Source organism: Arachis ipaensis, chromosome B01 (genome assembly GCF_000816755.2).
Source record: "Arachis ipaensis cultivar K30076 chromosome B01, Araip1.1, whole genome shotgun sequence".
Classification (NCBI taxonomy): Eukaryota; Viridiplantae; Streptophyta; class Magnoliopsida; order Fabales; family Fabaceae; genus Arachis; species Arachis ipaensis.
The window spans coordinates 44858275-44874417 of record NC_029785.2 but is presented as its reverse complement, the minus strand read 5'-3'; the positions used below and the strand labels follow the sequence as shown (position 1 = coordinate 44874417).

Sequence of the window (16143 nt, the reverse complement as noted above, 5' to 3'; positions counted from 1 at the left end):
TAGAATTATTTTTAATTTAAAAAATAAGTCACATAATTTGAGTATATATACGAAATTGTAAAATAAAATAAACAAAGTTAATAACTAAAAGAAGAATAAAAATAAAAAATGAAAAAAAATGTTTAAAAATTCTATAATTATTAATTTTATAATAATAATCACTCTTTTATTTAATAAAAATAAAAATCCTTGGCCCCGCGGACCGACTCGCCCTGGCAAAACCCGCAAATTTAGCGGTGCAAATTTGGCAGATTTTTTTAATTTGACAGGTTTCAAAATCTAGTCCAACCCACCTTTTCTAGTAGATTCAGCAGGTCGGCCCAACGGGTTCGACTCGTTTTGCCACCCCAAACCAAATTCGCCCCCTTGTTATTGTGGTAAATTTTTTTTTAAAAAATGTAGTAAATGTNNAATTTTTCTCTGATCTCGTTTACTTATGTGCTTTCAAAGTAAACGTGTTAACGTGATAAATGGACCGTCCATCCTCCTATTATTTAAAATGGACGGTTTATCTTTCCTATTATTTGAAACATTTCATTTTTAAGAGTTTGGTCAAATTAAAAATATTAATATTTTTATTATTTTTAAAAATTATATTTAATTATTTATAAATGCATATATCTCATTTAACGAGATAACATCTATCTCGTTTATACTGTAAATGAGACACATGCAAAATTATCTTGTTTACAGTTTAAACGAGATAAGAGAACGATATTTATTTCGGTAAATATTTTTTAAATTATTTATTTTGATAATTATTATATTTAATTTATTTATTAAGATAAAAAATCCGACACACGCACGCCCTTGTTAGATACAGTTTGGAGCATAGTTCTAAAAACCAAATCGAACCGGTTGGTTTAATCGGATTAACTGGAACCGGCCATTAGGCTGGTTTGATTAGGCTCATAAATCGCTTAGTAAAAAATTAGTCAAAAAATCGGTCGAATTGGCGGTTAACTGATGAACCGTCAGAACCGACCAATTTTTTAAAGATTTTTCGGTTCATTGTAATCCTCAAAACGACGTCGTTTCATAGTTAATTAAAAAAAACAAAAAACAAAAAACCCTAAATGGCTACCAAGACCTGCAGCCCACCCCAACCCCACTCCCACTCCCACTCCCACTCCCACTCCCTCGTCCCTTCCTCTCTAAAACTGAAGAAATTGAAATTGAAAGAAAAAAAACCCTAGCCACCCACAGCGACCGTAGCCACCCACTGCCACCCAACCCGTAGCCACCGCATCCCCCACATCCCCGCATCGTTGTCATCGGCGAACCCTTCTCTCCCTTCTCTCTCTGTCGCCCTCTTTGTCGTCTCTCTGTCGCTGCTCCTCACCGTGGGTCGTCGTCGTCGCTTCTCTGCTCCTCGCCGTGGGTCGTCGTCGTCGCTTCTCCACTCCTCGCCGTGGGTTGGTGTCGCCGCTTCTCCGTTTCTCCCCAGCGTCGTTTTTGCTTCTCCCGTCCTCGTCGTTTCTGCTTCTCCCTTCCTCGCCGACGTCATTTCTGCGTCTCTTCTCCACACCGTGTCTCGCCGTCGTTACTTCTCTTTTCCGTGTGGGGTCTTGCAGTCGCAGTTTATTTCCGGCCAAAATTTTCCAATTCTCAACCCTCAGGTCTCAAGTCTCAGACTAACTCTTTCTGACTCTATTCCTCTGAAATCTGAAATTTATTTTGAATATACATATTATGTATTATCATGGTTCTAAAAATCGGATTGGACCGGCTAGTCGAACCAATTCAACCGGAATCCGACAATAAAAACGGTTCAATCCGATACTTATAACCATTGGAGAAAAAATCGCTTAAAAACCGTCGAACCGACCGGTTATTAGTTGGTTGGACCGGACTGATAACCGGCCGGTTCGAATAAAACGACGCCGTTTTGTTTATTTGAAAAAAAAAAAAACAAAACAAATTGTTCAATTTTTGTTCCATTTTTCTTGTAATGTTTTGTAAATTGTAATTGTCTGCTGCTGATGGATCTGTCTTGTATTTGCTGGTTGCTGAGGCCTGTAAAATTTTTTTTCAAATTTACTGATGGCTCTGTTAGTCTGTTGCTTTCAATTCTTTGCTCTGTTACTGATGGCTCTGTTACCGATAGCTCGATGGCTCTGTTAGTTGCTGATGGCTCTTAATTTTTGGTTCAAATTTACTGATGGCTTTGTTTGTAGTTGCTGGTTTTGCTGGATGAAGGTTTAGTGTTTTGGAATGTTTTATAATGTGCTAATGTTTGTAATTGCTGGCTTTGTTTGTAATTGCTGGGTGAAGGTTTTGTGTTTTGTGATTATTGGTTAATGTTTTGGTTTAGTGTTCTCTCTTTTCCAGATTTCCCTTCTCCCTGTATTTCTGCATGTTGCTGAATTGGTAATCAATAAATTTGCCTTTTTGCTGTAAATCGGACTTTACTGGGATTTGTTAAATTTGTTGCTGTAACTTGAATTTGTTGTTGAATTTGTTGCTTCCCAGTCACAGAATCAGAACAGAATGCCTAGTCAGTGCTTGATTGATTGGCTTTGCTCACTGATTGTATTTGATGATAAATTTTAAATTGATAACTTTTAAATTTTAAATTTGCACTGCCCATGTTACTGATTCACGGATTCATCCCTCTCGTCATTATCATTGGCATGAACTCCGAACCAAAACCCCAACTCTCTGGATAAAATTGTAACGAAAGCTGATTGGGACTTTTTCTTCTACTTAAGGTATGAATCAGAATGATGAGGCCAAGTTGTGAATACACAAGTGTCAACGGACTATAATATATATTGAGTTTGTGACATTAGAAGGGTGTAATAATAACAATAATGGAGTCATGGTATTTGAATATTGAGGTTTAACATTTAAAATCTCAGCTTCTCAGCCCTGTTTGATTCTTCATCTCAGGCAATTGAATCAAATCAACCAGGCCTTCCTTTTCTTTTTCTTTTAGTTGATTCTTAATTTTTCTAATATATGTAGCTTTCTGAATCAAGTGGATCAGATTATGTAGTTTTTTTTATTTGGGATATTTTCGGAGACGCATTAGAAGAGCTATTTTATTATTATGTTTGCTATAATAATATTCACATGTTCTGTATGCTTGTGATTGTTTCGGTGTTTACATTTTCTTTCCAAGTCACTTGCTGTGGTTGTTCTTTGAGTTAAGGCTTTGTATGTGTGTGTGAGAATATGTGATAATGTTGAATGCTGTTGCATCTAATAGCAGTTCTTGGAGTACCTTCATCTTTGGTCCTTTATAATTTATCTATTATTTTATTTTAACACTGTTTTTCCGGTTGAACCACCGGTTGGACCAATGAACCAGTGACTAAAACGGTTTGATGACCGGTCCGGTTTTCAGAACCTTGTGTATTATTGATGATTCTGAGTTTTGAGATATTAATTTTTGAATTTTTATTTGATTTCTGTCGTTGATGAGTTATAAATTCAATTGTTTAATTTATTAATTCTGCTGAGATTGATTTTTAAATCTAATCTGTTGTGCTTGTTATTTTGGTGAATTGTTTTGCTGTTATTGATTCAAAATAAAAACATTGCTACAATTCTATCTTGTGCTGTTTTATTTATGCTGATTTATTCTGATTTTGGATTGGTGGTTCTGGTTGCTAGTTTTCAATTCAGTCTGTTGTAGTTGTTATTTTGGTGAATTGTTTTGCTGTTATTGATTCAAAATAAAAACATTGCCACAATTCTATCTTGTGTTGTTTATGCTGATTTATTTTAATTTTGGATTGGTAATTCTGATTGCTGATTTTCTGATTCTGAATTGTTGATGGTGTTATGGTGCATGCTTCATTGCATTGTGCTGGATGGCTGAAATTTTTCTAATTTTGAGATATTTATGGTTGATTCTGACTGCTTTGCTTATTCTGGAATTTTTTGTTTATACTTTTTTTTTTATATTTTGTTGTTGATTATTTGTGAATTTTTAATAATAAATTATGAAAAATTGAAAAATTTTAAAATTTATCAGCATAAAATTTTTTAATTTAAATATTTAAAATTATATATTAAATTTTTTTATAATTTTATCATATATTTAATTAAACCGATTGAATCCCAGTTGAACCCCGGTTGAACCTGAACCATTGAATCAGTCACTCTACCGGTTCATTGACCGGTTCGGTTCTCGCAACCTTGGTTTGGAGTTTGTACTGAAAAAAACGGATATATCCTCCGTCGGCGTTGTCCTCAACAGCGCCACAGAATGGGAGCAATAGGGGTTGCTGCTGCTGCCGCCATGTCTATTGCACCAAAAGTAGCCAAGCACCTACGTCTCAATCTCAACTCTTTTCTCGCCACATTCCCTAAAACCACCACCACCACAACCACCATGCCTCTCTTCCCCCGCTGCTGCCACTGCCTTTCTTCTTCCCTTTCTCCCCCCTTCTCCACCCGCTCCTTCTGCACCGCCACCCTCCAATCCAGCGATGCCGCCGCCGCAGCACACACTAAAGTTGGAGAATTTCGGAGAAAGCTGAAGGTGGCTGATGTGAAGGGTGGGCCAGATCAAGGGTTGGATAAGCTTGGCCAGAGTCTCGTCATCACGGGTTGGGTCCGCACTCTTCGTGTTCAGAGCAGCATTACCTTTGTTGAGGTCACCTTTCTTTATCTCTCTCTTTGTTCCTCTCATTTTTCTCAACTGGATGGCACATGGGACCTATTTCATGTGAGTTGTATACTAGAGAATACAGATGTCATTTAGTTAGTTGGTTGGTTGGTTAGTTAGCTAGTGTGTTAGTTAGTTGGTTGGTTTGTTAGCTTGTAGTAAGAGTAACCAAGTAGTAACTAATGTATAACTACCTAACCAATAAAGTGGAGCTGCTCAAGTGAGATACGCAATTAGGAAAATGCTATTTCCTTTCAAGTTTGTTTTATCTGTGATGTGGCAATGAACTTGTGTGATTCGACTGAGCAAATTGTTTGTTGTATCTAGATTAACGATGGTTCCTGCCTTTCTAATATGCAATGTGTGATGGATTCGGGAGCAGAAGGTTATGATCAGGTATGCTTCTTTCCTGAAACTCTGGTTGGTGGTCACTCATGCCTATCATGAAAGCTGGTGTATTTTAAGTTCATCAGTGCGATTTGTAGCTTTTTATCTGTCTGTTTTCAAGATCTGGAGCTTATTATTAGGTTGAATCTGGTTCGATTACGACTGGTGCGTCTATTTGGGTGCAAGGAGTTGTGGTGGAGAGCCAAGGATCCAAGCAGAAAGTGGAATTAAAAGTCAACAAAATAGTATTGGTTAGTCTTCCCTCATTGTCAATCAAATTGGTCATTAAGTCATTATTTTGCTCTCATAGAATTTCAGCATCTTGCCTATATTAGTCAGCCAAAATGTTGTATAGACATCTCCCCTATTATATATTGGCATTGTAACTGCTATTTGTTATTTTCAAAATTTCAAATATTTTAATGTGGACATGTTTGTAGCAGTACTGAGACGTCTCAATTGTGTATAGCAAAATGGCTTGCTCTGTTTCTTTGGCTTAGCTCCTGAAAATTTTTGCTTTAAGCTCATTATTTACTCACTGAATTCGAATGTAATGTAGATCTCTAATTTCTGTGAATGATTAAAGTTGATTTTACTTTTCTCCATTTGTATTCATGCCAATAGACACGACATGATTCGAACTTTAGTTTTGTAAATCTTGAATCCAAGCTGGCAATTTGATGCTAATATTTGGTCTTGTATGTTCAGGTTGGCAAGAGTGATCCTTCCTTTCCCATCCAAAAGAAAAGAGCGAGCAGAGAATTTCTAAGAACAAAAGCGCATCTTCGGCCAAGAACAAATACTTTTGGTGCAGTATGGTTTCCTTTATTTTAAGCATATTTGTATCAAGCTTGTTAACCTGTCTGCTTCGTTATTCTAAAAGAAAAAATTATTTAGTCTTCCTTCTTGTAAAAACTTTCATCTGCCTATAAATCCTTTTCATGTTCTTGTTTTTCATCCGTCCTATTGCAGATGGTTTATAGTTAAGGGTTTCTACATAGAAGAATGGTGGGGAATACACATCTCTTAGTTTGATTTGTTCAGTGCTATAGTGTAGTGGGGTGCAACTGCTATTGTTTGCATGTTTCATGCGGATATCAAATTCATAAAATCTGAGTCAGACCTAGCTAGTTTTAGTTTTTTTTTTATTTTTTTATTTACAATTTAAGTTGAATTACTGTGACAGCTTTAAATCTTTTAATATAGATGAATAAAAATGAGATCTTGTATACATAGTTATATTGCATATTTTAGATAAATAATCTACACAGAAATATTGTAAACATATTTGATATTGATTTGAAATTACTCCCGGGAGGTTAGTCTTGTTCTGTTTCAAGTGTGTTGCATTGGTATGCACTGATAGGTGTGTTAAATCTTGATTAATGTATTTAAAATTAACGATCCATAAATATTCAAATACCAGTTCATCAGTTAAATCTAAGCTACATTGTTACTTTTCCAATTTATCGGCCCAGTCAAGTGGACCTTCAAATAATTAATGTCATCCTTGTAGGTTGAAGACCTAGTCCTGTTAATTTTTTATTATGCAATTTATTCTTATAGATATGTTTTGCGGGGTAAAATGTTTAGCCGTTGTTTGTTAATCTCCTTTCTCTATTTTTCAATTGCACAACATATTTTGCTATGCTTGTATTTGTTTAAAATTCTGATGGTGTGATTGATTCAAGTAAGTTCTGTTACTATCTTACCTTAGGTGGTAATCATTTTTTAAGTCATCATGTTCTTTTTATGGTGAAAAATGGTTCAGGTTGCAAGGGTTAGGAATGCGCTGGCATATGCTACCCACAAATTCTTCCAAGAGAATGGGTTTATTTGGGTCGCAAGTCCTATTATCACTGCTTCAGATTGTGAGGGAGCGGGTGAACAGTTTTGTGTTACTACATTGGTACTCACAGCTCCATCCAGAGATAGTTCCTCTTCATAGTAATATATAGTTATGAAAATTCTGTGTTGATGCACCTTGGATATGCAAGGGCATAATTCTTCCTCTCCTCTTCCCCCACAGAAATAATCTCATTAAGTAGGAAATTTGTTACAAAACGTAACTTGTGTAGCAAGCAGTTCTGCAGTCCGATGCTATTAAACAGATGCAAGAAAACTTCATTTTTTTCTCAGAAGAGTATATAAAAAAGAATATTATAGGATGATAAGCTTACTTTCAGGCATTGATAAATTGACATTAAAGAACTAAAATTTAAGATAATGTTTCAGTAAAACTACTATAAGCAAGATCTTGTCAATGTTAAATTCAAGATCAGCAAATCTTATCCAATCAGCACTATTTAGATATTTCTCCGTTTAGTTTAAGATCAGATTATGGCTATATACTCTTACTTATATATTTTTCCTTTTTAATTTACAGATACCAAATTCTCATGAAACTGCTGATTCTCCAGTTGATGCCATTCCAAAAGTGAATAATGGATTGATTGATTGGTCGCAAGTAGGCAGATTTTTATGCTTGCTCTTATGATATCGGTTGTCATTTGTAAATTTTCAACAAGCATGCAATGAAGTTTGTGCTTTACATATTCTAACTAAAACTACTCTGTGCACCAGGACTTTTTTGGTAAACCAGCATTTTTGACTGTTTCAGGCCAACTCAATGCTGAAACTTATGCTACTGCTCTTTCTGATGTACATGCACCTCCTCCTATTTCTTCTTTTTCATTTTAAAATTTTTATACTTCGGTTTGTCTTCCATAGAATTTAGTATTTTTGAATTTAGTTGAGATTCACTTTGAATCTTGTACCTATGCAGGTATATACATTTGGTCCCACTTTCCGAGCAGAAAATTCTAACACGTCAAGACACTTGGCTGAATTTTGGGTCAGTGTTTTCTGTTTTTGAGTTAAAGTTGAACAGATTGGAATTCAGAGCATGCATTCATTTTTGTTTATAAGTTTCTGAGTCTTCCGTATTAGTTACTGTTATGTTTGTTTGATGGAACAAGAATTAAAGGAAATATATTGTATTTATTTTTTTCTCAGATGATTGAGCCGGAACTTGCTTTTGCTGATCTAAATGATGACATGGCTTGTGCTACTGCATATATTCAGTCTGTAGTATGTAACTTTCCACAATTACTTTGAAGTTTTCATGGTCTTAGGTTAGATCCTTTTCCGAAGCTCATTTTTATATCATTTCTTCACATTAAAGCTTTTTCGCTGGATGCATTTGTTTCTTGAAGATTAGATATGTTCTTGATAACTGCAAGGAAGACATGGAGTTTTTCAATACATGGATTGATAAGGGAATCATTGACCGCTTGAGTGTATGAGCTCAGTGTAACCATCACTGATATTTTTCTCCCCTTTATCTGAGATTTTTCTCCCCTTAAGCTGTCCATATTAATTTTAATCACTGATATTCTATTTCTCCATTTTATTTTGTTATTATTATGTAAAGGATTTGGCAAACAGAGATGTTGTGCAAATAACCTACACTGAAGCGATAGATCTTCTGTCTCGAGCAAATAAGAAATTTGAATTCCCGGTAATCAGTCATATTTTCATTTTCCCATTTGCAGTGGAACCCTTATTCTGCACTTGGCTTCTCCAACCATTTCCTTTTGCATTTGTTCTGATAGGTCATGCTTCCAACTAAAACATGTAATATTATGTTTAGTGAATGTGCACTTAATTTTTGGCTTTTGTGTATTCTTAAATTTAGTAGGTGAAGAACTTTATCCATTCTAGCACGCATTCAATTCACAATAATAATCTGCAACGTTATTTTCAATATTGAATTGAATTCCATGGTTGATCTATGTTGCGAGGTCCAACAAGGACAAAGCTTGATTGCTATTGTTGTATTGACTCTAATTTTCATATATTAGGTGCTTACAAGTATTTAGCATCGGTTTCTTTGACTTCCATAGGTGAAATGGGGTTGTGATCTGCAAAGTGAACATGAGCGTTATATAACTGAAGAGGCATTTGGTGGTTGCCCTGTTATAATCAGAGACTATCCGAAGGCATGTTGATTTTTCCTTTTGTTTCTGCTCCTTATCTTCTATTCAATTATGGGACAACATAATGAAAAGAATAAGAAATTTCAGCATGGCTGAGAAAATTGAAATCCGTGTTTTGCCCTCGTTTTGCTTACTTTTTGTTTGGTGGTTGTTAAATATTGTTGAGAATATGGCTTGTAGTTGTAGGTAGGATAGGAGAAAAGAAGAAAGAATAGAAAGGTTGCAAATAATATGAAATGTGTTGATACGACGACATATGGTCTGGTGTGTTATAGTAAGCAACACAATAATTCTATTTATAAATCCTTGTAAATAGGAATGGTTTCTAGCTTCTTGTAACACACCGTATAATATTGTATCTGTATGTTTCATATTCTGAGACTTTCTATTCCTTTTCTCTGCTCTACCATAATAATCTCAACATGTTATCCAAGCAGTCGATGACCAGTGGTGAAACAATTTTACCTTGGCTGTTGGATTTGAAATTTTCAGGATATCAAAGCATTCTATATGCGGCAGAATGATGACGGAAGGACAGTTGCAGCCATGGACATGTTGGTTCCAAAGGTATGTTTTCTATTGCCTTTTCCCCTCTTTTTTATTACTGTCATCAAGAACCGTTTGAGTATCAAATTCTCACATCTCCTTACTACTACCCGAAAGAGTTATAGTTGGTTAAGCTTTGGTTTTTTAGATAACATGGAGTTCCTATACAAGTTAATTACCCTAGGCTGGTGAAGCCTCTTGTTTAAATTTTATTCCAGTAATATCTATGTTGTTTGTTTAAGGAACTCAACTAAATGTAAAGATATACTCATGATTTGTTATATTTTTTGTGTTTATGTAAGATTGGTGAACTTATTGGTGGAAGCCAAAGAGAAGAACGGCTTGAGTATCTCGAAGCCCGCTTAGATGATTTAAAGCTAAATAAGGATGCATATTGGTGGTATCTTGACTTGCGTCGTTATGGTTCAGGTGAAGATGATGCTCAAGTCTCTTAATTGTTGCGTACTCAGACTATTTTAACAGTTGATAGTAATCATTTAAATATAATATTGTGTCCCTTGTTCTTTATATCCTTCATTGTTGGTTGTTGGTAATGATGATATTGTGTTGGTGAATGCAGTGCCTCATGCAGGGTTTGGTTTGGGGTTTGAGAGATTAGTGCAGTTTGCAACAGGAATGGACAATATAAGGGATGCCATTCCCTTTCCTCGTACACCTGCCTCCGCTGAGTTTTAGACCCTTGCATATATATGGACAGAATCTACATTCATTTTATTTATACGAACTTCTATTTTTTAGAGGTTAAGGTAAAGGGCAACTAATTGTATTCTTTATCTGCACAACAATATTAAAAACAATGTATTTTGAGCAATATAAATTATAGAATCTCTACTTGGAAAAAAAAAGGTTGTTTCTTGCTAGTATGGTTGTTTTTGGTATGTTTTTGTTTCCAGGTGTAGAAGATTGGCTTTTTTTTTTTTGTTTCAGAGTTAAATTTTCATGCACTCACAATGTAAAACATAAAACATTTACACAGTCGTGCAATTATAACTATTTTCTTGGATAACTGAGTTAATAGTCAAAATCGTCCTTGAAAGATAATCCAATCTCTATTTTGGTCCTCGAAAGACAAAATTAATTGAAATCGTCCTCGAAAAATACACGATTTGGTCACGTTAGTCTTTTCGTCAGTTGGATGACGTGGTAGGTTAATGTCATATGTCACAAGATGATTGGTTGACATGTTAGATTAGTGACATGTGGCACGTCACGTGTCACTTAACATGTAAAAAAGTTATTTATAATTAAAATAGTCCTTGAAAGTTTAGACGTAAGTCATTTTCATCTTTAAAATTTTAAAAATTAATCAAATTAGTCCTTATATAATTTTTTTTATTTTTTCTTGATAATATTAAATTTAAAATATTTTTTGATATTACTAATTTTAATAGAAATGTAATTGACACAAAAAATTAGTAATTGTATCTTTTCTTCTTAAAAATATTTTTAATAAAATTATCTCTCCTTTAATTCTTCTCAAAATATCTCTTATTCTTTTCTATTCTAAAACATTTTTGTTACATTATTATCAAAAAATATTTCAAATTTAATATTATCAAGAAAAAATAAAAAAATTATATAAGGACTAATTTGATTAATTTTTAAAATTTTAGGGATGAAAATAACGTACGTCTGAACTTTCAAGGACTATTTTGATTATAAATAACTTTTTTACATGTCAAGTGACACGTGGCCTTAACCCACCACGTCATCATCCAACTGACGGAAGGACTAACGTGACCAAGTCGTGTATCTTTTGGAGACGATTTTGATTAATTTTGTCTTTCGAGGACCAAAATGGAGATCGAGGTATCTTTCAGGGACGATTTTGACTATTAACTCGGATAACTATTGTAACACCCTATTACACTAAGTTTCCTTATAGCCGTAAAGCAAAAGTCATAAAGCATCACGACAATTCTAAGGCTCATACAATAGTATATAATTCAAGAAAATATTACAAATTAGAATCCCAATAAGAACAGGAGATCAAAATAAAAATAGAAGAAACAAAACACGGAGCATTCACATATGATAACTAAGGCGTGACGGCACGAATAAAAACAAAGTATATAAAACTTTGCAAAGATAACTAAGGCGTGACAGTAAGAATAAAAACAAGTATATAAAACTTTGCAAAAGATTAAAGATATACAAGGTAATAGATATAAGAAATATAAAGTAGATAAGCATATAAGCATATATATATATATAATCAAAAGGAAACTAGTCACTGGCGGCAGAATTTAGGCCAGCTAGTTAAGCAAAAGATATAACAAATTTTTTATATTAAAACAGCTAACATCTTATCTCTCAAAGTCTATAGAATAAAAACCTGTAAAGCAACACAAAAGTGGAGATAACTACAATAAAAATAAAACAAAAGTACAACTTGAACCATTCTCCGCTCCGTCATCACATCCGCAAAATTCATCGAGATGGGTTGCGACCTGTATCGGAAAAACAACAATTATATATGGTATGAGAACCGGGGGTTCTTAGTATGCTAACAATGTCCAATAGATAAGATATAAGGTTCTAGAAAGTCAAAAACAATCCTAGAACTCCCCACATGCATAAAATTCAAACTTACAAAACATTTTAAATCCATAAAAGGGGTTATCTAACTTATGAATTTTCTAACTAACTGACACCACGTGTTGTCCCACAACCTTCGACAACCTATCTTCCATGCGATTCCATCGCCACCACCTATCGAATCTCCTCAATCCCAATAGAAAACACAGTTAAATGTAGACAAGTAAAACACAAGTTAGTTGCATATACAACAAGTAACTCAAGTAGCATTTTTAGGCATGTTATACAACTAGGCATAATGCAAGTAATCAATCCAAACAAATACGTAGGATGCACATGATGAATGTCTGTCCTAATTGGCCGTGATATCACTTGTCAATTCAACTGTCAACCTGACACATCCCCTCGGGATGTCACCTTTCTATCATGTATATAAATATGCGTCTTGGGATATAGTGTCCTAGCTCACTTTTATGGGATATAGTGTCCGACCACACTCTTGTGATACGAAAGGATGCGAGTGGGAGACTGCCTCAGACCCCACATTTGAATGTAAGGGGGAGACTATCTTAGCCTCTACACTGACGTTGCAACCTCGACAAGTGGGATCAACTAACCGTCCTTGCCAGGCGCATAGAGACTTACCAATAATATCATGATATAACTTTCATTTCATTGATCACTTTTATATTTAGCAGATTCATTAACCTAAATCTTTCATATATCATCACTAGCTCTTATTTATCATCAACATAACACTCCACCAATCCGCTCTAGTTATTCTATCCACAATACTTCCTAAACCTAAGTTACTGTCTCTAGACTCATAACAGAAGTATCCTTTAAAATTCACTCTGTACACTTCTGCTCGTCCCAAAGTCTAAACACTAGTTAGGGGATCTTAAATAATAGTTATGGAGGTTTAGAAGGCTAGAGGAATAGTTGAAAACTTAAAAATTTATTTTCTGCAAAACAGGGAGGTCATGCGTACGCATATCTTCCACGTACGTGAGAATACTGGATAGAAAGGTCTGCCCACGTCGCCTGACACTTCCACGTACGCATGGTTTCAAAAATGGTATTGTCGCATACGCATGCATCCACGTACGCGAGAGTACTAGGTAGAACTATTTACTCGTGTACGCATGACACTTCCGCGTACGCTCCAAAAAGCTGATAAGTACAGAAAATTCAGTTTTTACACAAAACCTAAGTTATGGTCAGTCAGTTTTAAAATTTTTAACCCTTCTTGTCCATATTTAATTAATTAATTATTTAATTATCATTTAACTGGGTTATACATCCTACCCACCTAATTAGAAATTTTGTCCTCAATTTTAGATTTACCCGAAAATAACTTGGGATAGTCCTTTCGCATCTCTGACTCTAACTCCCAAGTATGCTCTTCTATCCCAACTCTACTCCATGCTACTTTTACAAACAAAATTTTTTTTCCGCGCAACTTCTTCACACTGGTGTTATCGATCCTCACTGGTGTGACTTGAAAAGTTAGGTTCTCCTTCAACTGAACCGATTTGGGCCATAACACATTAGTCGTATCTGGTGCGTACTTATGGAGTTGTGACACATGGAATACGTCATATAGGTTAGAAAGATGTGGCAGTAAGGCCACTTGATAAGCCACTGGTCCGATTCTTCTCAACAACTCAAACGGCCCAATAATTTTACGGTTCTTACATCCTCTCTCCCAATTAAAAATTTTGTCATCAAAATTTGGGTTTATCAGAGAATAACTCGAGATAGTCCTTTCACAATTCTGACTCTAGCTCTCAAGTATGTCCTTCTAGTCTGGCTCTACACCGGCTACTTTTACCAATAGAACTTTTTCATTTTGATTGCTCTTCCGATCCCAGTTGTTGGAGTAACCTTCAAGAATACATGACTTCCTTTTTTAAACTCTAAAGATTTTTTTCTCTGGTCCGCATAACTCTTCTGTTAGCTTTGCGCAGTTTGAATCTTAGCTCGAATTCGCTTGATCTGTTAAGTGGTTTCTGCTACTAACTCCGGACCCAAAATACTTGATTCACCTACTTCATACTAACACAGTGGAGACTGTCACTTCCTACTATATAAAGTCTCATATGGAGCCATCCCAATACTCGCATGATAACTGTTGTTATACGCAAACTCTACCAATGGCATGTAACGATCCCAACTTCCCGGCTGATCCAACACACACGCCCGTAGCATATCATCTAATGTTTGAATAGTCTGACTGGTCATCAGTTTGTGAATGATATGTCGTGTTGAGACATAGTCTCGTACCGAAAGATTTTTGAAAAATTTCCTAAAACTGACATGAATCCAGATCTTAATCACCGTACAATCTCACTATCTTCTTGATGTACAGTCTTTCTCATTCCTCCAATTCATATTACGTGGTGTTGTTAATTAATTAAAACTCAATATGTATTGTTATTATTATTGTTAATTATGAAGTCGTTAATTTTTTTCTTGTATATTATTAATTTTTAATTGTGATTTATTTTTTAAGTTTAAAATAAGTCACAATTTAATTATATTCTTTTAAATTAAGTAATATTGTTAATTAGTTAAAATTTTAATTATATATTATTTATTATTGTTGTTATTTATGAAATTATTTAATTTTTTCACATGTCATTGATTTATAATAGTTTTTTACATATAAATTAATGTGGAGCTGCTTTTGCAGGTAAGGCGCTTGACAAAGATTTGAAATTTTTCTTTGATTACTTCGTGTGTTTATGGATTAAAGTTTGCAAATGAGGTTTTTGTATAAAATTGATTTTATAAACTTGATTTTGATAAAAAGTAAATTAACTTTTAACATGATTTGTTAAAATGGATAAATTTATATTATAAAAATTAACAATAATAAATAAAATATATACTAATTTAAGAACACATAATAAAAAATATACAAAATCAAATAAAAAAAATATAGTTCTATAAAAAAAATATGTATTAATAAAAATAATTAAAAAATTTTATATGAACAATGAATACTAAAAATTCTATTAAAAAAAACAATAATATATATCATTAAAAATACAAAAAACTCTAAAAAATATCCATATTATTAACAAGAAAAATAAATAAAAAATTGATAAAAAATCAGAACTTAACAAAGAATACCAAGTAATATTTAAAAAATATTTATTTGTAAAGTATAGTCATGAAAAAAATTTAAAAACTAATTATTTTTCGATATCTCTTATTGTAATTGAGATTAAATGACAAAATTGGTAGACAAAAATAAATTCTAAAAGCTAGTTGCTTATAGTGAACGAAAGTTAGAGAAAAAGACGTTAGTTAGAGAAAAAGACGTTAGTTAAACAAAAAATTATGACATTCAAAAAAATTAAACGTGCTTGTGCAAAAAACAAGTTAAATCCTTTTGTTCCTTGCTTCGCATGCTTTCGAGGAAAATAGAAATAAATCTTTTATTTTTAAATCAAATTCAAAATTATAATATATTTTATTTTAAAAAACTGCAGGTAATTAAATTGTGAAAATTTATTATTTATTTTCACTTTTCTCTTCCACCACCATCCATGGCCTTTATTTACCAGCACAGCTTCACAGTCCTACAATGTTTTATTGCAAACTGGAAAGTTCAAACTTATCCCTCTCCTGCCTGTCTTTTCTACACAATGCACATGAACACAAGCTTGAGGAGCATACGATCATAGGAGATTGGGTCATGGTTTGGGGAGCTTTAAGGCTGAAGATGGTTGTAGGCTGATTCTTCAGTGATATACATACCAAGGGTAATGCGTACTAATTTGGAAAACACGGGGAACGATTCTTAGTTTGTTTAGATCAGAGCAACTGTTAAACACAATAAACTTAACTTCAACGATTCATTAGGTGGTTAACCAAATATTACATAAGCGAATAGTGGGCAAAATAAATCATCATGAGGATATTTTAACATCAAACTCAGGCACACAGCCACACGCTAAGCCTCAGAAATTGAGGTTTCTATGGCATGGCAATAGGCAATTCACTTGTTCTGGTAGTTCAAACCAC

General features: G+C 34.0%; 1 protein-coding gene and 1 long non-coding RNA gene across 2 annotated transcripts in view; one reads left to right on the top strand and one right to left on the bottom strand.

Annotated features, from left to right (window-relative positions):
* Positions 1–3954, bottom strand: part of LOC110270956 — a 22358-nt gene extending 18404 nt beyond the window's left edge. The window contains exon 1 of the long non-coding RNA XR_002360794.1: positions 1919–3954. This is a non-coding gene — a long non-coding RNA (uncharacterized LOC110270956). The remainder of the gene's footprint in view (positions 1–1918) is intronic.
* On the top strand, positions 4044–10430 carry LOC107629866 (asparagine--tRNA ligase, chloroplastic/mitochondrial). Its single transcript, XM_016332805.2, has 15 exons — positions 4044–4606; positions 4946–5014; positions 5146–5256; positions 5714–5818; positions 6777–6914; positions 7392–7472; positions 7589–7666; positions 7791–7859; positions 8021–8095; positions 8221–8304; positions 8439–8525; positions 8911–9006; positions 9496–9570; positions 9852–9978; positions 10130–10430. The coding sequence occupies exons 1-15, from the start codon at positions 4217–4219 to the stop codon at positions 10243–10245; spliced, it is 1701 nt and encodes a 566-aa protein (XP_016188291.1). The 5' UTR covers positions 4044–4216; the 3' UTR covers positions 10246–10430.

Coding starts and splice junctions, on each gene's coding strand:
- LOC107629866 (XM_016332805.2), top strand. CDS start 4,217: ATGGGAGCAATAGGGGTTGCTGCTGCTGCCGCCATGTCTATTGCACCA. Junction 7,667..7,790: donor ATGCTACTGCTCTTTCTGAT/GTACATGCACCT, acceptor GTACCTATGCAG/GTATATACATTTGGTCCCAC. Junction 8,096..8,220: donor CTGCATATATTCAGTCTGTA/GTATGTAACTTT, acceptor TGTTTCTTGAAG/ATTAGATATGTTCTTGATAA.